This window comes from Asterias amurensis, chromosome 5 (genome assembly GCF_032118995.1).
Source record: "Asterias amurensis chromosome 5, ASM3211899v1".
NCBI lineage: Eukaryota > Metazoa > Echinodermata > Asteroidea > Forcipulatida > Asteriidae > Asterias > Asterias amurensis.
Genome location: NC_092652.1, coordinates 22,686,278 through 22,713,057, shown reverse-complemented (window position 1 = coordinate 22,713,057; position 26,780 = coordinate 22,686,278). Strand labels below are relative to the sequence as shown.

The following is a 26,780-nucleotide window of genomic DNA, read 5'->3' as shown; positions in this document are numbered from 1 at the left end:
ATACCTTTGAAGAATACTGTTTCCAATGAAAACTCACTTCAGGTTTTATCCAAATCAAAACAATAAGGGAAATTGCATTAAATAGCAGAAATGAAAGAATTCTGAGAATTATCTAATTTCAGACTATTGGCTCGGCCCAATTTCATAAATCCTAAAAGCACAGAATATCTTGCTTAACAAAAACCGGGTACCAGCCAAAACTCCATCATGAGCTTAACATTGTTGCAACTAATGCTCCCCTCATTTTTTGCTTTGCAAGTTAAGAAATTTGCTAAGCAGTATTTTCTGCTTAAAGGGTCTATTTACTTTTTGTAGGACAAAAAACACAATGGCTACAGATTTACACTAAACTTACACTGTTGGAAGATAAAATCCTTTAACAGCTTTATGGAATTGGGCCGAGGTTGGCGAATTGATGTGCTTAATTTCACAATGGATTTGCATTGCTGCTCAAAGCCCGGTTCATACTTCCTGTGAGTGCGAATGCGAATGCAAATGCGATACAAGTTTAGATGTCACAAAATTTTGCAACGAAAACAGCCATGTGGCGTCAAAATTTTTCATCCGCATTTGTAGGAAGTATGAGCCAGGTCTAACTCATCTGCTTGCAAGAAAGTCCTGCCAGCAAGCTAGTGCTCTCTTACCTTGTTTTGGTTAAACAGTTCATGTATTTATGAAATGAAAGTTTGCTAATGGCCGCTTTGTAAGCAGCTGTCAGGATCTGTGAATTTGACCCCAAGCCTTACCTGTGTTTTTTGAACATTTTGCCTGTTTGAAGAAATAATCATGTTTCTTTTCCTCTTTTTATTCCTCTTTCTACAGCTACCTTTCCGATTTAAGGCGAATTGCTAATGCAAACTACGTTCCCACAGAACAAGATGTATTGAGAGTACGAGTGCCTACAACAGGCATCATCGAGTACCCATTTGATTTAGACTCCATTATTTTCAGGTGGGTATATTTGGAAGGACTGTGTACGAATGATGTTATGTAAGGTATTTCATGGTTACTGAACGCTCATTAATCATAACTGTAATCTTTCTTGTTTAAAAAACTTTTGGCAGAGCGAAAGTTTCAAGGTTAATTTATGCAGGCGACCAATTCTTGGCAATCTCTAAGAAGAAAAGGCATTCGCATTTGAATGTTTCTTGGGACTGTAAGAAATTGTTGAAATTGTTGTAATTTTATTTGGTAAAATGTGTGTGACACATGACCAACAAGTTTAAAGGTGGGTGGATCTTTGAGGTAGAATGCCTCGACATTTCAGCCATTTTCAATATTTTGGCTGCAGCTCTGGTTTAGGCTCTGTCAGTCAGTTTGAAACAGGAAGGCAAAGCATTATAAGCCAGAGCCAAGATGTGGTCTTCAAAAGGGCCATAGACCCGGACTCAAGCTCGGGTGTTTCTGATCCGCAGAGTGTGGGTTTGAGTCCTGGGTCATGTCATTTGTATCCTCGAGCAAGATACTTTACCTTAACTATCCTTTGGATGGGACATTAAGCTGTAGGTCCCGTGTCCTACATGTAGGATTGGTAGTGAACGTAAAAAAACACATATAATGGAAGAGTAGGGGTTAACTCAGGTGTTTCTGGTTCACATATAGCAACACCCTTGCTTATAGGTTTTATCAGGTTTACGAGTTACAGTGGTTAAGTTCACTTATGAGGCATCCTTGGTTTCGTTACCAGAAATATATAACAAAGAACAACATTTGTAAAGATAGCTTTTGAGTAACAGCTCGGCTCACTTGAGAAGAAGTTATTTGTACCTTGGTGTTTAACTTTGTTGTTTAACCGTGTTTGTGTGTTATTATTTCTTTGCCCATTCCAGAATGGTCGACGTAGGAGGCCAGAGGTCAGAGCGACGCAAGTGGATCCACTGCTTTGAGAACGTTACATCCATCATGTTCCTAGTCGCCTTAAGTGAATATGACCAAGTGCTGGTTGAGTCCGATAGTGAGGTAAATAATTCTATTATGTACATATCTAGATGTCAGCAAATTTACGAAATATGCTTAGATAAGAACAGAGTTTTCTGCTACAGTAAGCATTGATTCGTAGCCCTAGCTTTAGATGACATTTTGGATACAACCTACAGCCTTAGCTCGGCCCCAGCGGCCAGTCTATCCACAACCACTGGGATGGGCTAATCAGCTTGCACAGATTCTTGTTCAGGAAGTACAGGCAGTGCATCGAAATATGGCGCAGTGTGAGTGTGATGTGTGAGTGTGATGCATGATGGGACTGCGCATTATTAAACCAATGTGCGTGCATGATAGGTTTGCCCATCCCAGCGCCTTTGGTTAAAGCAAGGAGCTGGGGACGAGCGAACCTACAGTCACCCATTGCCTCTGACTTGATCATTACAAAGAAACACAAACCTGTAAGCAGGCCTCAATATAGGCCATGGCTTCCACAGCAATTGCCGTGGTACCCTGTGCTTTTGCTATGGGGCCCTCCGTAAGGTTTCTGTACAAATTTACATGTCCTCATAGAGGTGTGCGCCTTACCAGAGGGAAATTGCTGTGCCCCTTCAAGAACGAAGTCCAAAGCCTGTGTTGAAATGCAACTAATTTCTTTTTGATTTTTGTTTTCTCGCAAAGACCTGGCCATGGCCGTGTGCTATTTCAAAGGTTTTCCCTGTAGAGCTCTATTGGAAACTTGTACCTTTTGCAAAATGAGAATGACATGGCCATCTCAAAGGTTATATTCAAGGCCTGGGCCCAATTTCATAGAGCTGCTAAGCATAACAAAATTGCTTAGCATGAAATCTTTGCCTTGATAAAAACGGGATTACCAACCAAATTTCCACATGATTTTCAGGATTTAAGCAAACAAAAGCCGAATACCAGTAACAAGCAATATGTAACTGGAAATTTGGTTGGTAATCCTGTTTGTATCAAGGAAGAAATTTCATGCTAAGCATTTTTTTTTGTGCTTAGCAGCTCTATGAAATTGGGCCCAGGTACTTTGGATAATTATGCTCACAATACAGTAGTGTGTGTGGTTTGAAACGTAGTTTTGATCTGTGTTTTTACCCATACACTGATGTGGCTGTAAAGCACTGTATACCCAGTACTTTCCCCGAGTTCTGTGAAAAAAAATCCCCACGCATATTACACTGATTTGATTCGAACCCAGGACCTTTGTCGTTCTAGAGCAGATGTCTTACCACTAGAACACCCAGCATGCCCAGGAGAAATAGCCAGTTTGAATCCCTTTTTTTTTTGCGACGGATACTGCAGTAATTTAAGAGATCTTAAGCTTGACTGTTTTAAAATTCAACATCTGAGGACCATTTGCACAGCGCAGTCACACGCGCCATTTTGGGAGTCAAAATTGTGTACAACAGAATTGACTCCCAAAATGAAAGGAAATGGTGGACGTGCATTCTTAGGAGGTGCATTCCTTTGTGGAAGTGGTCTATTAAAAATCGGTGTTGATAAACATGCAGTTTTGTTTTTTCTTAATCCTTATTGTAGAATCGGATGGAGGAAAGCAAAGCACTGTTTAGGACAATTATCACGTATCCGTGGTTCCAGAACTCATCGGTTATCCTGTTCCTTAACAAGAAAGATCTCCTGGAAGAAAAGATAATGCACTCACATCTTGTAGATTACTTCCCTGAGTTTGATGGTAAGTTTCTGAATCTGATGTTTATAGTCGACAAAGCATACTTATGGAAACATCTCGTCAACTTTTTGTAGAGAAGACAATGAAGAAATCTCAGTTTTAAACGTGGGAGGAAAACGCCCACAGGGAAACTCCACGCAGTCGAGTAGGGATTGAGAAACCCAATCCACATGCAAGGCTTTGGTCCGGGCTCGTACCGGGGTCCACAGAGGTGAAAGGCAGGGACAGAAACCACTGAGCCAACCTGACTGTCAAGTTTCTCAGAGGTGGAAAATACACCACAGGGCCCAATTACGTATAGCCTGTAAGCACAAACATTTGCTTAGCATGAAATTTCTTCCTTGATAAAAACAGAATTACCAACCAAATTTCCATTTGTTGCATATTGCTTGATACTGGTAATCAGCTGTTGTTTGTTTTGTGCTGAAAATGACGTGGGAAATTTGGTTGGTAATCCTGTTTTTATCAAGCAAGAAATTTCATGTTAAGCAAATTTGTGTGCTTACAGGCTTTGTCAAATTGGTCCCAGGGCTTTACAGCCCATTTCACAAACAGCTAAGATTGAGATTAAGTGTCTTTTATTTGTTTGGTAGGGGTTTGACTCATGATGGTAATGGTATTTGCCTGGAATTTCATCTTTGAAAAGGGCAAGGCCATTTTCATTTTGAAAAAGGCCACTTCCATTAGAAACTTTTGAAGGGGGCACCAAGTCCATGGCCTCTGTGTAAGGCCTGATGGTACTCATTAGACATCACACCCATGGTGCATGTCGACAACATAAGAAGAGCTACATGTATGTTTTAAGTTATAAGACCTATTTATGTATTGTTGTGTTGTGGCCAAATTGACTAGTTCACCGAATTTAAGCTCTGGTATTGACAGCAGCCGAGTGTGGGTCCGATACCAGGTCATGACACTTGTGCCCTTGAGCAAGGCACTTGCTTTGTAAAAAGTTAGGAAGATACTGCGTTCTGCTCTACCAGGCAGGCTCCTAGTGGATGATACCCATGCCTAAATCCTCACTGACAGTGAAGGGGGTAACCCTGTTTTTGCCCAATAACATGCCCGTGGTGGCAGTTGGTTTGGGTTGTAGCTCAAACCAGTTACGTGCAGCCCTGACCCTTGTGGTGTTAAGCGATGGTTTACAAGTTGCTGGTGCGCACTTTATCTGCTAGTGCCAGAAACACCCTAACCCATTTCACCTAAGCAATTGCCGTGGTGCCCTGTGCTTTTGCTGTGGTGCCCTTTGCAATGTTTCAATACAGATTAAAAATTTTGCTCATCAAGTGCCCCTTACCAAAGGAAAATTGATGTGCCTCTCAAGAATAAAATTCAATTCCCACCATAATGATGAGGGGGTCTGGTTAATATTGGTCAGTTGATAAAGTGAAGTTTAAGTAGGAATTGAAACTTTGCATGGTGGAAATAAGATATAGAAGAGTTTGCGGTAACACCATGTAATAGCTATCTCTAAATGAGTTGAGGTGGTTCTGAAAAGAACCGTTGGTTTAACTCGACGTTTCGATCAGTCTGCTCTGATCGTCTTCTGGAGAATGAAAGTGAAGTTTACATGTCTCGTTTGCTCTCTTTGTTAAAACACAGGTCCACAACGTGACGCCCAAGCAGCTAGGGAATTCATTCTCAAGATGTTTGTGGAGCTGAACCCCGACAGCGATAAGATCATCTATTCCCATTTCACCTGCGCCACCGACACAGAGAATATTCGCTTTGTGTTTGCCGCAGTCAAGGATACCATCCTGCAGTTGAATCTTAAGGAATACAACCTGGTGTAGTGTAGAGCGTGATTTTATGTCCGTCGGCCAATGCGAGTGAGCGTCTTCACCCGGGGGCCGGGGTCCTAGCCACGTAGCCTTTTGTTGTAATTTCAATCACGCTGGCCACTTTTATAAACTGACCGTTGTTACATAATGTGTTCACAACATAATAACGCGTCTAGGAGTGGCCTGTCATGAATGTGTATGTGCAGTTAAATGCGTACATGAACGGTGAAACACTATGGGGCACCAATTTTGTGTGGACTCGTGGTTTGTTTTGTTATTTTAAAAATAAAAAAGTGAGGGAGCGAGTGAATTTTGTCATCCGGGGGTTTAAAAACAGAAAAAGGGGGCTTGCCTAGGACTTTTTGTGTTAAATGACGTGCCGGCACGTTTTGGACTTTCCCAAGTAAGTTGTTTTTAAACAAAGCTGTAATCAATAAGAACAGGTTCTTAATTGATGAATTCAACTGGAAGTTCAAGCGTGCGGAAATTGTGGCAGATTGTCAGGGGTCTTTTTTAAGTAAGAACACACCGCCAAGTGGTCGGTACCCCGTTTATTCATTGGTGACCCCACCGGTCCGTGACTCATGTACGCAGCTGCTAAGAGGACACTGAAGTTTTGACAGTGTCTGTTTGGACATTTTTAAAACGAAAAAAAAAAAAAAAAGAAACTAGCCGAACGCCACACCTGAGTTGTTGATATCGCTGTCACAGTGATAGGACTCAAAAGTGTGATGCGTAGTCGGTTCATTTTTATTGAGAGGTCTGTGTTTTCTATGTTGGAAAGAAGAAAAAAACTGAGTCAGACAACTTGCTTGGATATTGTATCAGCATCAGACCATGTAACATCTCCCTAAAATTATGTTTTTCAAAATGTCAGTACGAAAGATATTTACCATGTTTCAAATTGTTTTTTTTTGGTTATTATTATTTTTTTGTCCAAACAAATGTTTAATATTTAAGTAATTTTCTTTTATATATATATATTTAAAAAAACTGAAAATATTTTACTTCTGTGATACTAGTTAATCTTATTCTGAGGAAGGCGTTTTTCGTTTTTTTTTTTTTTAGCAAATGAATCAGCTGAAGGGACTGGTCTCATCTTTTTTGTTCATTGATACTGCCATACGAGCCAAGAGGTGATCGGACGACCTTTGGATGACCTTTGGTCAAAGGTCAAGAGATGGTATGTGGTTGACATTTTGTTTTTATGTCAAGGGTCACTTACCAATGTACAAAAAGTAGTAACTAACGCCTTTTACTTGCATAGCAACCATTTTAATTGTTAACCGTTTGGTGACGAATCAAATTAAAAACTCACTTTTTCAGTTTGTCAGTGGCTTTTTTTTTTCACTGACAGTTTAAAAACCGATGCAATTTTATGAAAGGGGAAACAAATCAAAAATTCATGAAATTACCATAACCTTTCTACAGGACCTCTTACTTCAAAACGGATTTTTTAAAACCAGGGGGAACAAAAAACGGAACGGAAATGAAAAAAAAAAAATATGAAAAAAATAAATAATAATAATTGTATTGATACCGGTGAGAAATTCAATTATTTGATTGTAATTTATTAGGGGGCACTGTTCCACCACGAGTGTCTTACAAGCAAAAGAAAAAAAATTAATAATTTAAAATCAAGTATCGCAAGTTCGTGTAAAAGAAAAAGAAATAATACAACCTAATCAAAGAATGTTTTGTATCACTTCCTAGTACACCACCTAGTGTCAAGCGGAAGTGGGAATTGGGGGGGGGGGTACGAAGAAAAAAAAAGAAAACCGGCGGTACCCGGGTAGTATTGTATTGTCTAATTAAGGTCTCTTGTAGCTGTTTTAGTGGTGCTAGATTTCATGAATTTGGTGGTCTGTGTGAAGACTCATTTGTAAGCAGTCTTAAAAAAATAAAAAATTTGTACTTGTGTTGGCATATCGACAGTGAGATTAACACGTTTTAGGCACTAAAAAAAAAAATTGTAATCAACTCTTCATCATGGTTGTTTTTGTTTGTTTTGTTTTTATCCATTTTTTTGTTCTCCAGTTTTTTTTCACAATCTCAGTGTTAATATTGAAAAGCTAGGCAAAAGATTGATTGGTACGTTGACAGCAAAGCCCTGTTTAAGGGTTGCTCTTACTTATTGTCTTGATCTTATTGCCTGTGAATTTTGGAAAAGGTGACTCGAGTTAGTTCGGAGAACAAGATTTTACAGAGTAGTCCATACCACTTGAGAAAATAACAACCAAGCACAGCTTTATCTGGAGATCAAGCTCTGTATCTTTTCCGACCAACCAATCCCCTCCCCCTCCTTTTTATCTGGCGGGCGATTTTTATTGAATGAATGTATGTTTTGAGAAATGAAATGCACAAATGCGTAATCATTTAAAAAAAAAAAAAAAAAACATGTTGTAATTACTAGTCTATTTATTCGTTTCTTTTTAATGGTTTAAAAACAAAAACTAAAATTGATGAATAATCCTTGCCTAAAATGGTGCATTTTTGAAGCCCCCCTTTCTTCCCTGTGCCCACGTTACCCCCCTTCCAAAAATGAAATGCGCTGACAGACTTAAAGTAATGGTCATCGAGAGACATTAATAACAAGTACAATATTTAGATAACACTTTGTTATGATTGGAATGATGGTAATTGTGTAGAGTTGTTTTGGGGGTTTTTGATTTGGGGAGGGGGTCCGAGACAAACACAACAACATTTGTAGATTTGGTGCCGTTTTTTCCTAGTTGTACAGCAAGAAGGCGGGCGGGTGGTTGTTTTTAGACTCGCCCCCTTCTTGCTGACATGATGTCTGTACAATTGTATTCATTTGTTTTAATCGTGCTGGCAGAGTATTACATTTTATGAAAAATAAAAACTTATAAAAAAAAATAAAAAATAAAACCTTTCTGTGGGACCAAAAACCAAACAAATTGCCTATTTTGATGGCAGGTATGCAGTTGTTGATGATCTTAAAAACCTTGCAAAAGTATATATAAGTAAATATAAACAAACAAACAAACAAACAAAAAAAGTATTTATCAACAACGAACAGCCCACACTACTCACTGGATAAATTCAATAGTTATAGAATTACTCAACAGGCCTGTTTGAATTGGTCCAAGCATGTATAACTGTACAGTTGTTGTGTAACTTAAGATTGTAGTTTATAAGGATAAAGAAGAAAAAAAAACGATGTTTGTTTAGAATGCACCTCTCTTTACCCAGCTTTGATATCTCCAATCAGGCTTTTTGTTTTTGGTAATAATGTGTTGCTATTTATAAAAAATATTAAAACAAAATAAAGGTCATATATACATAAATAAATAAAGATTAGTTTCTATTTATTTATCTATATATCAATTTATCTTTGGATGTTAGTGTACATCAATGCCTCGATGGGTATGTTGCACATTTTTCTCTAGTTAATAAGTATCTTTAAAAAAATTCACACTCACTCACACACGCAAGTGTGAAAACACCTGCAATCAGGGATCTCTTATTGTCCCTCTTGTGTTTGTACTTCAACTTTTTAGCAACAGCTCTTATTGGTTTTGTACACACTCTCCAACTGGGGACCTTCCACCAAACGAGGACCCTGTTGTCCTCTTTTGTTAGGTGCCCGGTTTGAATGGGTAAAACTACCCACACATACCACACACACATACAGTATCGTGAGATCTAGATTGGGGGCATGGATTCACCCAAGAAAAGGGGAAACATCACAAATTTTCAGTTTATTAAAAAAAAAAAATCTTAAAAGAAAAACCAAAAAAATATATATATAAAAAAATAACTAGAAGTCTGAAATTTCTGAAGCTTTAACTCATTCAGTAACAGTACTATGCATTTATCCTGGGGGATATTTTGAGAAAGAATTGTGCCGAGGAGCAAGCCCATCAAACCTTTATTAAGATCAAGAATGATTCAATTCAGACTGCTTCGAGAGAACTCAAATGTTTCACATTTTATTCATGTTTTGGGGGGTGGGGTATTATTCAGAACAGAGGGAAGACTGGTTTGAATCTGCACCAGTATTTGTTTGTAAAATCTTAATCTCACATGCGGAAAGAACTTTGCAAGAAATTTTAAAAATGTCTAATCTGAAGGCACTGAGTTCAAAACCAGTTCATACCGGTTCCAAACCTGTTTATACCTGGTTTGAACCGGTAACAACTAACTGGTTCTGGTTTTAGTTTCTTTTGACTCTCATGCCATTTTTAAGACTGGTACCTTGTAACATATCAAAAGCTTGCTTATTTAAGTTGAGACCTACTACGCACAAGGCTAGCTTTGACCCAAGTTTTCGCATAAAAACAATGTCTTTGTATATTTTCACCTTGGATTTTTGGCGCATTATTATCAGAACAATGTTGGACTTTAAAATAAACGTATACTTATTTGGAGTGATGTACCATGCTTTTACTCATGCTGGCCAAAGCTGCAGTTTAAAGGTAATGGTTGTTTTCCTTGTGTAGGCACAGTAGTGGTGGAATTTTTTATGACGCCAAAAGTTTTTTAGCAATAAACTTTGAATTACTGATGCTTGCTACGAGGGAAACAATCATGCACTATGTGGTGGTAAATGGTCGGCGTTAAAGAGTCCAATAATACTGGGTGGATTTGTAGAGGCTGGATGATTTTGTAAAAAAAAAAACACACAAATTTTTGATTCCTTGGAAATGGAGTGTTTTAAAATGGTGTGCAATAAATACTACGCACCTTCTACATTCATACATTGAACTTTCATTTTTCCGACTGCCTCCCCTTGTGCCTGGTGGATACAAAATCAAATTGACAAAACCCAAAGCACCAATTCAACACTGATTACGTAACAAAACTACGTTGTCAAAATGATTAACAATAGGTTACAAAACAAAAAACATTTCTTGAAACAATCTTCTGAAAACAATTTGATGTTAATTTTTTGGGAATGTGTGCTAGTTTTCAGTTGACGATTGTGGGTTACTCCAAGCTCTTTAACATGGTTTACCAGTTAACGCTAGCTTGATTGAAACCCTTAATTCTGAAGCTTCATGTGATTCTTATGACCACCCATTCTCCATTGAGTATTATGATGAATCGGACTCGAAAAGAAACAAACAAAAAAAGAGGTGGTTCTTGAAGCCTTTTTTTTCTTTTTATCCTTTTCGTGTTGTCACAAGTCTTATTTGAGCAGCTGTGCGTAACACTTTTTAACAAGTACAGTACAGGGACTTGGAAATGTAGCGTACAATTTTACAATGTATATGTATATATTCCTAGATGCAAGGTTAAAAACATTGATGGGTGAAGTTTTGTTGTCGTACATGTCATGTACATGTTTCAACGCAGTCACCTACTCAGTATTTTGAGTGATCCACCATTTTTTTTTTGCAGCGAGAGGGGACACAAGTACATGTTGGGGGTTTATAATTAAGAAACGTGAATGTTAGAAGTAATGAAGAAGTTGTATGTAGGATTTGTCAAAAAAAAAAAAATAATAAAATAAATAAACGCTGCCTGCCGTTGTCAATGATATTAATAAACACAACTATTGATATTTTTTATTTATTAATTTTTTTTTATATTATTGTTATTCTAGTTTTTATTATTATTTTGTTTTGCATGTCAGTTTACTGGTTCCAGGTTTAGTACATAAAAGGCAATGAACTGCAATTGTGGGATTATTTTTTACTTTTTTTTTCTTTTGTTCTTGTGGAAATAAAAAAAAACATTGCAATTTTGGCAGACATTTAATGTGTATAGTTCTTTGTACACATGCACTCTTGGTACGAACACATCACATCTTGATAATGCTTTAGAGTGAGGAAGGATGTGAGTGGTGCTAGTGTATCTGTGGGGGAGTTTTTTTCTTGCCAAGATTATTTCAAGTGGGATTTAACAGAAACTGTGATTTTTTTTTCCAGTATTTTTTTTTTCTTCTCTAGATAAATATGATAATAATAATAATAATAATAATAATGATAATAATAACACTGTTGGATCTTTACATTGGTCTACATGTACCTTCTAAGTTTCTTTGTACTGTAAGGTCCTGGTGAGTAAGTAGTCTATTGTAACAGTGTGTGATTGGACTAAACTTTTTAAGACAAAAATATGTGAACTATGTACTTGTTTTAAATGCGTCTGGTCATTTAACATGCCTTGGTTTTTCATTCTCCTCGGAAGATTTAAAAAAAAAAAAACTGAAAAAAAAAAAAAAAAAAGGTTCATAGTCGTTTTTCGTTTTTTTTCTTCTAATTTGTAAAACTTTTACCACGTTGTCCAGGGGACTATGGCGCCTGAACGAGAAAAAAAAAAAACGTGTTTCTTTTTTTTTTTAAATAAAGAATTACTAAAAAAAAAAAACGAGGCACGTACCTCAGTACTGTACATCACGGGGTGGCGCTCAAGGTGGTAAAATAATGCAGATTTTGTTTTTCCTTAGGTCATGCTTTAAGGCATGTTCCTTAGGGATGTTTGATTGTAAATTGATGTAGGAAAATAGTGAGCTATACACTCGTGAGGGAACGATTGCTGTGTTGAGTCAACGCTATGTCTAAAAAAAGCTCTTGATAAAGCAGAAAAAACCCAGTATTTATATTCTGTCAAAAAGAGGAATTTTTTAAAAATGCGCTTTTTCCTATGTTATTAAAGGCTCTAATCCCATCTTCTGTAATTGTTAGAAAAACATTTTATGTGCATCAGGCATCGATTCCAAATGGGCAATCTAGATTGTTCATTTTTTTGGTCATTTTTTATCCTCAGAAAAATGTTTTTAATTTTTAAGTGGACAGCTTTTGCCCTCTGCTGTTTTATTTTCCAAGGTACCTGTGGTGAGCATTCAGCATTGTTGGTGTTTTTTTTTTTTAGAATGTTTTTTTTTTCCCTGCACAAAAACCTATCACTAAAAGAAAGATAAAACAAAAATACAAAACGAGGATAGTGTTAACGTTCCGAGCGTTAAATTAAAACACAAAATTGATTCAATTTAATTTAAGATTAAAGAACTCGATTTAAATGCCAGATTTTAATGCTATGTAAACATTTTTTATTGGTGCAATTTCTTGTGCTCATCTCTATTGACTCACCTAGCTTTCTGTGGTACAAATATTTAGTGTTTTTTTTTGTGAGAAAAAAAAGGAGAATTGCAGGATATTAGTGAATGAGAGGAAGGTACATAATATTGTAATCATGTTAATTTTTTTATTGTTGATAGAATATTTACTATTGTACGTCCATATTTTTAATTTCTTGTTGGCATGCCTGCTTGTCGGTATTGGAAACCTGCATAAAATTGCACACAATAAATAAACTGATGGTCTTCTTCAATCTACTGAGTTATGTCATTTCATTCGAGTATCAGCTAGCTGTTTTTCATTGTTTTTCTTTATTGAATGCTTTGCATATATCTGGCAATGAAAGTAAGGTTTCTTGAAAAATGTCCTTAATTGCAAAGCTTGAGGATTGAAGAACTGAAAATGCTGGGGTAGGTTAAAATTGAGGTGAAATTGACTACTCGACTAGTCACGGCTCAAATAGCTGGACTTCGACACTTATTGCGGCTAACTTTTAATTCCAAGATGCATTGCGGCATAATGTTTGACGCAGGCACAGTAGTTAAATTCATGCTGGATGGATTGTGTAACTGATATCTGATTGTGTTTCATTAGTAATTTATGATGTCGTGAATAATTGTGAGCCACACAATTGGTTCACCAAACAGGTTGTCGCGACTATTTTTGTAGTGGCACGATTAACAAAGAAGTCGGAAAACGGTAGTTTTGACTCAACTAAGCAATCATTAGTCGCGATTATAACACCCCTTACAAAAATTCTGTGTTTTCATTGGTTTAGAGCGTGTCCCATGATGTGTCTTAGTTCTACTAAAAACCAAGCAGCCGTGTGATAGTCGTTTGCAATGTGATAGTCCAAAGACTATCGCATGGTGTGCACAGTACCTAGACGTCTCTTTCTACCCACCTCGAAGCCAATCAATTGTTCATCTGCGTCTGAACGTTATGTGTACGAAGATGATAAATAGTCTGTTGGGCTGTTAAAAAATAAATATTGACTGCTTTTACTCATGCCATAACTCCGACTTCCTCGGTGATCCCCAGACAGTTCATTTTCCCTCGGCTGCGCAGCGTGAAAATAGAACACTCTGGGGATCACCTTGCTCGCTGTTTTAACCATAGCACTCGAAGCAGTCAATATTTGTGTACTACGACACTAGTCACGCAAGTTGCCCTGCTGTCGATTTCACCAAACTCTTCCCAACTTAGGATTAATCTTAGGACTTCAGACGAGTTAAGTATCTGAAGATGTTAGGATGCATTGAGCCCATCCTAAGTTGGGACAGTTTAATAATAATAATAATAATAATAATAATAATAACCCGTTTTTACTTGTCCTAACCCAAGATAGGTTTAATCCTAGCGTTTCGCGAAATTGGCTGTGGGCCTAGCTGGGGTACCCCCCACCATTCAACCATATTCTGTGTTCTTTTCATGAACATGTAATCTATGGCTGAAGGATGAAGCAATTTATGTAACAGGACACGAGCCTCTTGACTGGTTAGACCTGGATTCGAACCCACGCTGCTTCAGGACAGAGACTGAACGAGGTTCACTACTACTTACAAAGAGCAAGTTCGAGGGCCAACATTTAGTCAACCCGCAATTGTCCACTAACCAGCAATGTACATGAGGAGTGACACACTCACTCGAACGTCTTGTTTGAAAGTCTAGTCAACCATCAGGAACACTCCATTGACTTCCGTTTTTTTCCGCTGTAGTGTCACTGGTTCCCTTCTGGTTTCTAAATGGTCAACCACAGTAGTCAATTGATGGTAGACCAGCCTGGGTTTGAGGCAAAATAGTCAACAAACTTATATAAAAATGTTTAAAAAATAAAAATTTACAAAACAAGGTCAATACAAGCACTGATGCCAGCCCACAACTGCCATTTGTTTGTACACCGGATGCTAAAGAACTTAGTACATCATGTGGTTATTGTACCAAAACCTACTTAGCAAATTTCTTGGATAAGCAAGAAATGACTGGGGTACCAGTCACGACCAATTGTTAATGTACAGTATTCTGGCTGGTTATCCTATTTTTGCTAAGCAAATTTTTTTTGCTAAGCAAGTTTTGTGTTAAGCAGGTTTTGTGCTAAGCAAGTTTTGTGCTTACAGGCTTTATGAAATTGGGCCCAGGATGGTTACAAGCAAATGTTGAACTTGACAAGAACGGGGAACACTCCGTGTTCCGGAACTCCTATGCTCTGGTGACCCCCCCCCCCCCCCTACCCATGATCTATCTGGTATGGTTAGGGTTCGGATAAGGGTCAGGGTAGAAGTTCAGCTTGGAATAAGGGTAGGCAAAACTTGCGTTGTCTGAACTTGGGGGTGGGTGTTGGTAACTGTCGGAACATTAGGTGTATAGAATTCGAAAAACCTAGCTCCAAATTATTGTTGAGTTTTCATGTTTGCCATAATATAGATGAAGCTTTATTTAAAAAACTGCACTAAAAGAAATCACAACTAAAATTAATGTGCTACAGATCTTTAAAAAATAAAAAAATAAAAAACTGTATCTTTAACCTTTTCAGGAAGGATGTGGCAAAGTGTTCTTTTGGTTTCGGGAGTTAACTTTTTATGTAGTTTCAAAATCCAACTTTCTCGCATATAAAAGGGAAACAACTGGGTTTCATAAGACATTAATTGAGGTCGAGGGATCGCAGCTACACCATGAAGTCCTTCATTGTGATGGTGTTGTTTGTCAGCCTGGCCTGGAAAGCAACAGTACAGCAGGGGTACAGTTCTAGCTCCAGCTCTAGTTCTGATACCGGTATAAGATACCCTTCTAGCTCTCTCGCTAACCCTGCTAGGACAGTACCTTCCATCATTTCAAGGAAAAACTTGAATGTATTTGAAGTTAGCAATGTTACTTTCCGTTGCTTAATTCCAAATTATGGAGATATTGGGAACGTGTATTGGTTCCAGGGATCGACGAGGATCGCCGATTGCAGACAAGGCAGTGTTCCTGAAGCTTCTGGCGAAGTTAAGCGTATCTCAGTTTCTGTACCTGGGAGCATAGGCTTATGTGACCTCAAAATCTATCAGGTCACACCAATGGACACTTCACAGTATTTCTGTGGGTTTTCCAAATTTGAAGATGATGCCAGAGAAGAGGAGATTTCGGGGTCAGGGCAGTCATTTTCAAGATATGATAATGATGACGATGAAGATGGGCTTGCATTCCTAACTGTACTCTCTGCAACACTTTCACCACCCATCTGTGAGGTGCTACCTTTTGGTGATCTTAATGTCGGCGATAATGTTTCGTTGACCTGCAAACCTCCAGAGAACTCGCAGTTATCACTCCTGGCCTGGTACGTCAATAAGACCGATACCTCCCTGGCACCTCAAAAGATCACCAAAGGCAGTTCCTTTGTCGTATCCAGGGTTCTCAGTGTTCAGGACAATTTAGAGAGTTTCACGTGCATTGCTGCTGGTGTGAGGAGGGGACAGAATGCCTATAAGAACAGGCCGAGCTGCTCTATCACCCCGCTGAGTGTCATATTCACAGTTGGACTGGTGCCTCATACTGGAAGCGTCTCTGACAGGGCTGAAGCTCTTTTCCACTGTGTTACGAGAAGTTTGTATCCAGTGAAACGCTATCACTGGCACATCCTACGAGGAAACAAAATACAGTATGTTTCCTCCACCTGTGGCGGCTCATGCCGTTACAAATTATCGGACGGAGGGAAAATCCTTGCGATACCTGAAGTACATATGGAGGAAGATGACGGTCTACAGGTGAAGTGTAGCGCTGTGAACACGCACAATGAAGAGGAGAGCAGCCATTGGGGACTGCTGACTATCGACAGACCTGATGGGTCATCAGAGTCATCAAGTCAAGATGGCCAGACTAGTCACAGTCACGCTGGTGCAAATGTTGCAGGGGTCTTTGCTGGACTTGCTTTTGTCATCATGGTGGTAGTCCTCGCCTGCTATATCCACAAGAAGCGGCTTGTACACAATTGTCTTACCAGAAGAGCTTCCAGGAGTGGCCCGGATGCGAGTCAAGCAGGAAACAGAGCTGGGCAACATGGCGGCTGCAAAGAGTCTACAGACATGGTGTATGAAATCCCGAAGGAGCAGCAAGACACCTATGAGGTCCCGAAGGAGTGCCAAGTTTACCAAGGCGGCGAAAGGACCGATGCAGATAAGTGTACTACCTATGACATTCCTAAACCAGCTAGGTCTGTAGATAATGTAAATGCAAATACAAGCTTCTAGTCATTCCTTGCTTGTTAACTAAGCACTGGTGTAATTTTCATGAAACACCATGAAACATCATGTGGTGACCAAAAAAATGTAATACATAAAACCCAAATCAGATGGGTTAGGCTTAGGAAGTGGTGTAACTTCATGTATGATGGTAAACTTAAGTTTGTTTCTAGACATAACAAAATGTGTTAAAGAAAAATCCACCCCAAAAACAAGGGGTAAGTGAGCATTTTTATCACATTTGGTTGAAAAAAAAACTCAAATCACAAGGAGTAAGTCCAACAATTTGTTCAATTTCTTGTAAAAAATTGAAAAAAGAAAAAGATACAGGGGGTAAACAGCATTTTGATCTAATCTGAGTCAAAAAAAAAATCAAAAAAATCACAAGGAGTTAGTCAACCAATTTTTGTCATTAGTTAATTGTTGTTATAAATTGAAAAAACACAAGTCCAGCATTTGTATAAAATTGTTGTTCTAAATTGGAAAAAAATTCCAGTATTTATATCCATTTGGGCCAAAAGATCACAAGGGGCAAGTCAAGCAATTAATCCAGTTTTGGCAAAAAAAATTCAAATAAAAATCACAAGGGGTAAGTCCAGCATTTGTATCAAATTTTGGCTCCAAATTGAAAACAAATTCACAAGGGGTCAAAATCAAATTTTGGCAAAAAAATTGAAAAAATCACAAGTGGTAAGTCCAGCATTTTTTTCAAAATGTGGGTCAAAATTGGAAAAAAAATCACAAGGGTAAGTCAACAATTTTTATGAAATTTTGTCAAAAAATTAAAACAACTCACAATTGGTAAACCAAGCATTTTTATCACATTTTTGCAAAAACTTGAAATAATCACAAGGGGTGGGCCTAAGTCCAGCATTTTTATCAAATTTGGGCTAAAAATCACAAGGGGCAAGTCAAGCAAATTAATCCAATTTTGGCAAAAAATAATATAAAAAAATTACTAGGGGTAAAGTTTAGCATGTTTATCAATTTTTTTTGCCCTAAGTTGAAACAATGGCACAGGGCAAGTCCAGCAATTTGATCAAATTTTTGCCTCAAATTGAGGCAACATCACAAAGGGTCCAGCATTTTTAGAAAATTAGGGCACAAAATTGAAAAAGCCTCATAGGGTAAGTCCAGCATTGTTATCAAATTGTTGCCAAAAATACAAGGGGTAAATATCAAATTTGGGCAAAATATTGAAAAAGTCGCAAGGGGTTAGTCCAGCATTTGTATGAAATTTGGGCTACAAATTGAAAAAATCACAAGGTGTACGTCCAGCATTTGTATCAAATTTGGGCTAAAAATTGAAAAAATTCACAAGGGTTGAAACCAGCATTTCTATCACATTTTTGCCCTAAATTGAAAAAAATGGCACTGGGCAAGTCCAGCAATATTATCAAATTTTTGCCCCAAAGTGAAAACAAAAATCACAAGGGGCAAGTCTAGCATTTCTACATAAATTTGGCCCAAACTTGAAACAAAATCACAAAGGGTCAAGCATTTTTAGAAAATTAGAGCACAAAATTGAAAAAGCCTCATGGGGTAAGTCCAGCATTTGTATAAAATTTCAAGGCATGAAACCAGCAATTTTATCACATTTTTGCCCTAAATTGAAAAAATGGCACTGGGCAAGTCCAGCAATTTTATTAAATTTTTGCACCAAGTTAAAAAAAGAAATCACAAGGGGCAAATCTAAAATTTCTGCACAAAATTGAAAAATTACAAGGGGTAAGTCCAGCAAAATATTACAAGGGGTAAGTCCAGCATTTTATCAAATCTTGGCTAAAAGTTTAATAAGTCACAGCATTTTTATCAAATTTGGTCACAAAATTGAAAAAATCACAGGGTGTACGTCCAGCATTTGTATCAAATTTTGGCTAAAAATTAAATAAAATTCATAAGGGTTGAAACCAGCATTTTTTCACATTTTTGCCCTAAATTGAAAAAAAAATGGCACTGGGCAAGTCCAGCAATATCAGAAAATTTTGCCCCAAAGTGAAAAAAAGATCACAAGGGGCAAGTCTAGCATTTCTATAAAATTTTGGCCCTAACGTTGAAACAAATTACAAGGGGTAAGTCCATCATTTTTATCAAATCTTGGCTAAACGTTTAAAAAGTCAAAATGGGCAAGCAAAACTAGTTTTTTAATAAAATTTTGGCAAAAAAGTGAAAAAATCACAAAGTCCAGGGTTTTTATAAAAATTTTGAAAAAAATCCACAAAGGGTAGGTCCAGCATTTTGGGCTAAAAATTTGAAAAAAAACAATTACAAGGGGTAAGTCAAGCATTTTTATAAAATTTTGGAATTTAAAAAAAAAAATCACGGGTAGGTCCAGCCTTTTTTATCAAATTTAGGCAAAAAATTAAAAAAGTCACACGGGGTAAGTCAAACAATTTTTAACAAATTTCGGCCCAAAATTGAAACAAACAAAACACATGGGGTAAGTCCAGCTTCAAGTTGTTTATATTTTTAATGTTGGCAAACAGCGATAGATACAAAATATACACAATATGTGCAGCTTTTTGTACATTTAGAATTGAAATATCATATCTATTTTATACAAGAATTAAGCAAAATTTTATAACTTCTGATATTTTTCAAGATAAAAAGATACACTTATTTGGACGGTTTAATAGTTATAAAAATTGAAAGCACCTTTATCCTGTTAATAAGTCATTACGTCACAGTCTTTACCCTACCCTCGCTCTACAGCTTGTGCAGGTTTGTTCAACCGAAAGTCACATCTTCAAAAGGCTCTTCTTATGGGGAAACTGATATTTTTGACAAAGCCAGAGACTTGGCAAAACGTATGGAAAATATATTGTTTCTTTTTTTACATCCATAAAAGCAAAACTAGCTTTAGACCCTTACCATGAAATATGTAGCTTGCACATCGCACATACGCACTAAAGCTACTGGTGGGCTAAATGGGGGAACATTTCATATTTTGTGGGGCTGGTGAAGGCGTGACGCATACACGTTTATGTGCCTTCCCGATGGCGTTTACCTACCATGAGCATGTGTGAATGCAATTAATATGTTTCAAGAGAGAAGGTGAATTTCTGTGGACTTTTGGTGATCACAGGAGCCGGTTAACGATAAACAGAATACAGTGGAATGATGTTAATCTTACTAACAGGATTGTTAAGTTGTACAAAATTGAACACAAGTTTCATTGATAAAGCTTATAAATATAATATACAGAGGTTTTGTTTAGCTCACTTAATAAAAGTGTTTACTATTTGAATTGAGTGCATACTATTATATACAGACCACACACCATTCACTCTAGTCCATTGATTTTCAAGCACCATAGCATAAAACTAGGCTTAGAACTCGTTCATACGTAAAAGCGAAACAAATTTTCTTGTGTCACAAATGGACAAAAACAGCACGTTTATTACGTTTTATTAGCATAAAACCTTTCTTGATTACGAGTAATGGGGAGAGGTTGATAGTATAAAACATTGTGAGAAACAGCTCCCTCTGATGTGACGTAGTTTTCGGGAAAAAAAAGTAACTTTCCACGAATTTGATTTCGAGACTTCAGATTTAGAATTTGAGGTCTCGAAATCAAGTATCTGAAAGCACACAACTTCGTGTGACCATGGTGCGCCAGATTGACGACAGTTTGAGCTCAAATTTTCACAGGTTTGTTATTTTATGCATATGTTGAGATACACCAAGTGTGAAGACTAGTCTTTGACAATTACCAATAGTGTCTTTAAAGGTTTAATTTAAAAGTGTTTTAAGTGCTTTAAAAAGAGTGTGCACAACAATGGTAAAGATTCAACTTGTATTGAACTTAACAAGGTATATAGATGGTTATGGTGTTTCTGAAATGTCTGGCTTACTTGGGCAAGCAATCTGGTGTGTGTGTTTTGGGCACTGCAATACACTAGATAATTTAGAAGGAAATTGTTTTTGTTAGGACAGACCTAACCAGACAGGGAAATACCCCAGGATATGGTTTTAGGGCTCCACAAGATTGCGTGAAACTGGAAGAGGAAATAAGGAACGAGTTGCAACTTTTTTTTACAAAACAAAATTTACATGTGGCTATATACTATTTGCATTATGTAAAGAAGGCTATTATCCAGATATTTAAGAATTAAAATAAATTGTAATAATGTTAGAATTTCTTGGCTTAATTTGAGACTGATTTGTTCTAGTCTACCAGACTCAAGTTCTGGTGTTGCCAGAGTGTTTGGGTCCGAGTCATGGCATTCGTGTCTCTAAAGCAAGACACTTAAAGGAACACGTTGCCTCGGATCGGTCGAGTTGGTCTTTGAAAAGCGTTCTGTAACCTTTTGTTGTAAAATGTATATGGTTAGAAAGATATTGTAAAAGTAGAATACAATGATCTACACAAATATGCCTCGAAATTGCGTGGTTTTCTTTTTACCCTGTCGACTAACACAGTCAGCCATTTATGGGAGTCAAAATTTTGACTCCCATAAATGGCCGATTGTGATAGTTCGCGACGTAAAAGGAAAACTGTGCAATTTTGAGTGATACTTGTGTGGATCATTATATTCTACTTTTAAAACATCTTTCCAACCATATGCATTTTATAACAAACGGTTTCAAACGCTTTTAATAGACCAACTCGTCCGATCCTAGGCAACGTGTTCCTTTAAACCAATGCTCTCCCAATAGGAATAAAAATAAGGACTGCATGTTATAATTATTTTTTTCACATGAAATAATTGGTCAAAATCTACTGCAAGCGAAGTTCTGACATCTATGAATGAGTTGTCTGAGGACTCTGTCATGTTTCTCTATCCGGCGTGAAACTTCGCTCAGTTGACTGCGACGCCGATCGCATTGAGATTTTAGTCACATGACCAGTCGATCCCGCGTCATCGTCCTCGTCTTGTTTCTCGTCCAGATCGACGGCGTTCATGAAAGGCGGAGATTGTCGGATGGAAGATCCGGGAGGAGTACGTGGAGGTGAAGGGTGAGTGACTGGCCTCGATAGATCTAGAAAAATCGAGGAGAGAAATTTTTTGAAATTACAGTTTTTATTTTTTCCCAGCTGGTTTAGACAGTCTTGTTTTCTTCATTCAAACAAAAAGCATAGTCACTGAGCAGTCATCTGAAGCGGGTTCAAGTTTTGTAGCTTTGAACCTTCTGTTTAGAATTCTGGTCTGACTGGGCTAAAACATCTTGGCACTACAGTACCACAAAATTCTGCGCCTACGACAACCTTTAATGCCCAAACTCCTTGGGGCCGTAAGCGCAGAAGTTCAGTTCAGTTATGGAACAGTCTTCCAGAGGTTGTCAAACAGGTTGAGACATCAGGGCCCAATTTCATGGCTTACCGTAAGCACAGAATTGGCGCTTACAGAAGCAGGAAATTCTGGGCTTACGGCAAGCGTATTTCACGGGTTATCGGGAATTTTGGCTTCTGCGCGTGCGTACTACCCGTTACTAGGCATTCTAGGCTTACAAGGCTAGCGCAGAAATTTGGCGCTTGCACGTAAGCGGGGAATCGTGATCGTAAGCGCAGAATTCGGCGGTAAGCAGAGCCATGAAATTGGGCCCAGAACAATTCAAAACCCGGTTAAAAACATATCTGTTTACTTTGTACAATAATTGTTGATTTCCTTTTACAGCGCATAGGGATCTCAGGATGATATGCGCTATCTAAGAATTGTTTTATTATTATTATTAAGTCTGCAGTAAGGTAGCACCATTGGGCTCTGTAGATGTCTGATGTCCCTAAAACAAATATTAACTTAAAAACTGACTTGGTAACAAGCATTGGAGAGCTGTTGATAATATAAAACATTGTGAGAAACGGCTCTCTCTGAAGTAACGTATTTTTGAAAAAGAGGTAATTTCGCACTAAATTAATAAAAGACTTCTAGCCAGAAGTCTCTTATTTCTATCTGAAAACACACAAATTCGTCCCACAAGGGTGGTTTTTCTCTCATCATTTTCTTGCAACTTTGATGACCAATTTAGCTCAAATTTTCACAGACTTGTTATTTTATGCTTATGTTGGGATAAACCAAGTGAGAAGAACGTTCTTTGACAATTACCAAACGTATACCTTCCCTTTAATAATAATAATAAATAAATAATATTCACGTATTGTTATGCACACATATCCATCATGCTGAGTGTTTAAGGGGCAGTAAAACCAAAAACAAACGAAAGAAAACAGACACAACTATAGTCCTTGAAAACCTGTGACATAAGATAAATTTTGAGAAGAGATTTGAAATTTATAGTACAAAGACAAGATCCAAGATTAAGTGGTAGAAAGTTCCAGATGCGTGCGTTTGTTTGATTTTTAATTTAACAAAATAAATGCGTTTATTTAATCAATCAATCCATTCTTACCTCTTCTGTGAATGGAAGAACCCACTGACCCTGTCGTCCCTGGTCTGCTTCCCTCGGGGTCATTATTGAGGGGTACTTTGATTGGTGGAAGAGGCTGGCTTAGGGAAAGGGCTCCCTCGCTGCGTGTTCTGCTGTGACGGGACCCAGCGCTGTTTGGAGTCTTTACAGCGAGGACTGACGGTGATTGCCTGGCACCTTCGGTACCTGCAAAGAAAGCAGTAGGAGGATAGAGTGAACTCAACTGGCATGTCATGGACGAGTTGGTCTAGCGCTCTGGATCCCAGCTCTGGTGTTTCTGATAAGGTGTGGGTTCGAGTCCCGGCAAGACACTTAACCATTATTGCCTTGTCCTTTGAATGGGATGTAAGGCCGTAGAATTTGCGTGTTGTGAAATGCATGTAAAAGAACTGAGTACACTTATCAGTGTTTTCTGGTATGGTTGACAGCATATTGCAATAATCCGTAAGGATTAATTACTGCTTGACTTAAATACACAGAATGATCCTTAAATTTTCAAACGACAGCTCAAGGCTCATCTGATCAAACAGGCATCTTAAATCCTGGACTTTTGTCATTGTGAATGTCATTTTTTGTTAGATACATGTACTGTACGCTTTATAAGTGCTGATTGTTATTATCGTTATTGTTTTTCTGTGATGAGCAAATATGCCTAGCCTGTTTGATGCTGAAATAGACCGATCCATTAGGCTCCGTCCACGACGCATGTGTGAGCAAGAACACGTGCGCCTCTCCAATGCCTTTCTGCACAACTCTGCCGCGGGCGCCAAGCATACGCGCTCGCATGTCAGACTTATTTGTCAGACCTTTGTTGCGTTGTGATGGTCAATACGCAATGGGGCGGAGCTTAATGGATCGGTCTATTGGCCATGGGTTGCAACCAGTAGTTTATACCTTGTCTAATTAACGCCCTGTCATGGTTCAGTACTTTACCTGTTGAGTTGGGTCGTCCTCTATTCTGTGCTGGATTTGCTGACGGGCGATCAATGCTCATATAGGATCGGACACTGGCGTTGGATGCATTCACCAATCTATCATTGCTTATAAACGGCTTCGTCAGAGCACTGGTGGAAACAAAACGGGAATAGCTGATAACTTGAAAATTTCAAATCAATAGACCTTTTGCATATTGTGAAACGCTACAGGGACGCTGGGGTTATGCGCACTTTTTACGCACAAATAACAGCTATCGACCAATGATTTGCTGCATCTGGCCTCAGTGAATGATGAAAGAAATAACGCCTTTGTCGGTACAACATATATTTTTTGACTGCCCATGCTGAGAAGTCAAGGTCTGTGTCCTGACAGCATAAATAGCTTGGGTTTTTTAACAAAGACAAATTTACTGGAGCAGGACTTGAACCAACAATCTCCTTTTAAATGTACTGGCCCTCTACAAACTGATGAGCTATCTTGCCCTACATTGGCGGTCTCCCTATTAGTCATTATGTTTGTTCGGGGGTGCCATTCAATAGCCATTTAACCCTTAGCTGCTGTATACCCAGGGATCACACCAGACTATATAATTAAGATTCAGATTATTGCAAGAGCTAGTTGCGACAACGTTTATGTATTAAAACTTAAAAGTCTCCTCACCTAACTGTATTCTGACCAATCAGCATCCGGTTAACATCCAGCTCCAGGATGCGGGGCGTGGTGATCTTGGCGAAACGATCCTTTGCCGTGTCACCGTCTGCCCCAGGCCTGGTGAACGAGTTGGACATTGCCCACATGGGCTGGGACTGGGGACCAACCAACTGAATGCTGGACCCTTTGACTGGGACATCGTTGGACTCGTCCACTGGAGCAGGAGTTGTTTCCACTGGTGGTTCCTATAAATGAAAACAAGACAACCAGAGGTTTAAAGTTTATTAGTGGCTGGGGAAATTTGATTTGGTGAGGTTTGCGGTAACACCATGTGAAAATCTCTTTTGGGTAGTGTTGGTTCTGAAAAGATATTTTAAAGGCCGTGGACACTATTGGTAATTACTCAAAATAATTATTAGCAAAAAACCTTACTTGGTAACGAGTAATAGGGAGAGGGAGAGGTTGATAGTATAAAACATTGTGAGAAACGGCTCCCTCTAAAGTGAAGCAGTTTTTGAGAAAGAAATAATTTTCCACGAATTTGATTTCGAGACCTCGGATTTAGAATTTGAGGTCTCGAAATCAAGCATCTGAAAGCACACAACTTAGTGTGACAAGGGTGTTTTTTCTTTCACTATTCTCTCGCAACTATTCTCTGACCAATTGAGCTAAAATTTTCACAGGTTTGTTATTTTGATGCATATGTTGAGATACACCAAGTGAGAAGACTGGCCTTTGACAATTACCAAAAGTGTCCAGTGTCTTTAAGCTGGTGCAGGCCTGAAACTTGACAGAGGCAACGAAGGCGATTTCCTCCATGCCCACTGGTCATTGCCTCGGTGCCCATGAATTGCTCCAGTAGAAATTTACAATTTCCTCATAGGGTGCCCTCTACCAAGGAGAAAATGCATCGGTGCCCTTGCCCTTTCAAAAACGAAGCATACAGGCCTGATGGTGTGACTGCAAACTTTACCTAATTATACTTCCACCATGTAAAGTTTCAAATCCTACAAATTTGATTTCTGTCTCAACAAAATGGGAATGAGGCTTTATTATTTGGAATCTGATATTTTCATATTTCTAAATCTAAGAAAGGGGCTTTCACTGGCATGGAATGGGTGGTGAGAGGGGGGGGAGACTGGTTTGAAGTCAGATACATAGGATGGGTGGTGTAGGGGGGTTAGTTGGGGAGAGTTCTAACAATCTGACAGTGTACCTGTGTTCTAGGTCTTGTTGCTGCACTTTTGATGGGGTGTTGTGATGCTGGAGTGGGAGCTGGTACCATGTTAAGCGGGGTACCGTCACGCATTGGAGGGATCGGTTTCAGGAAGGTCTTATGCGGTCGATAACTTTCACTGATTCTACTCTGCTGGTAGAGTGGTATCTGGTTCCTAGAAAAAAACGAACAAATTCACCGAGTCAAAATCAAGTGGTTGCTCAAGTCAAAAAAAGTCCAAGTGAAATCATTCAGGTTTTCAGGTAACCTGTGTACCCAGCCAAGTAAAGCCCATGGGTGTCATTTCTCCCAGCTACCCAGTAGTACCCAAAAGGTTTTTTTTTTTTTTTTTAATAAAGAATTACAAAAAAAAAAAAAACGAGGCACGTACCTCAGTACTGTACATCACGGGGTGGCGCTCAAGGTGGTAAAATAATGCAGATTTTGTTTTTCCTTAGGTCATGCTTTAAGGCATGTTCCTTAGGGATGTTTGATTGTAAATTGATGTAGGAAAATAGTGAGCTATACACTCGTGAGGGAACGATTGCTGTGTTGAGTCAACGCTATGTCAAAAAAAAGCTCTTGATAAAGCAGAAAAAACCCAGTATTTATATTCTGTCAAAAAGAGGAATTTTTTAAAAATGCGCTTTTTCCTATGTTATTAAAGGCTCTAATCCCATCTTCTGTAATTGTTAGAAAAACATTTTATGTGCATCAGGCATCGATTCCAAATGGGCAATCTAGATTGTTCATTTTTTTGGTCATTTTTTATCCTCAGAAAAATGTTTTTAATTTTTAAGTGGACAGCTTTTGCCCTCTGCTGTTTTATTTTCCAAGGTACCTGTGGTGAGCATTCAGCATTGTTGGTGTTTTTTTTTTTTTAGAATGTTTTTTTTTCCCTGCACAAAAACCTATCACTAAAAGAAAGATAAA

The 26,780-nt window shown here is 38.3% G+C and overlaps 3 protein-coding genes across 3 annotated transcripts in view; 2 read left to right on the top strand and 1 right to left on the bottom strand.

Annotated features, from left to right (window-relative positions):
- Window positions 1–12,711, top strand: part of LOC139936948 (guanine nucleotide-binding protein G(q) subunit alpha-like) — a 44,912-nt gene extending 32,201 nt beyond the window's left edge. Inside the window, exons 4-7 of the mRNA XM_071931810.1 lie at window positions 823–951; window positions 1,830–1,959; window positions 3,481–3,634; window positions 5,234–12,711. Of these exons, the coding sequence (XP_071787911.1) occupies window positions 823–951; window positions 1,830–1,959; window positions 3,481–3,634; window positions 5,234–5,424 (604 nt within the window). The 3' untranslated portion in view covers window positions 5,425–12,711. The remainder of the gene's footprint in view (window positions 1–822; window positions 952–1,829; window positions 1,960–3,480; window positions 3,635–5,233) is intronic.
- A 2,413-nt stretch (window positions 12,712–15,124) lies between these two features.
- On the top strand, window positions 15,125–21,118 carry LOC139937744 (uncharacterized). The gene has a single exon (XM_071933033.1). The coding sequence runs from the start codon at window positions 15,131–15,133 to the stop codon at window positions 16,682–16,684; it is 1,554 nt and encodes a 517-aa protein (XP_071789134.1). The 5' UTR covers window positions 15,125–15,130; the 3' UTR covers window positions 16,685–21,118.
- Window positions 21,119–21,236: 118 nt separating this feature from the next.
- Window positions 21,237–26,043, bottom strand: LOC139936926 (uncharacterized). The gene is made up of 5 exons (XM_071931759.1): window positions 25,848–26,043; window positions 24,641–24,876; window positions 23,978–24,108; window positions 23,027–23,230; window positions 21,237–21,658 (listed from the first exon to the last, which is right to left on the bottom strand). Exons 1-5 carry the CDS (start codon window positions 25,938–25,940, stop codon window positions 21,447–21,449), a joined length of 876 nt encoding a protein of 291 aa, XP_071787860.1. The 5' UTR covers window positions 25,941–26,043; the 3' UTR covers window positions 21,237–21,446.
- Between the last annotated feature and the right edge of the window lie 737 nt (window positions 26,044–26,780).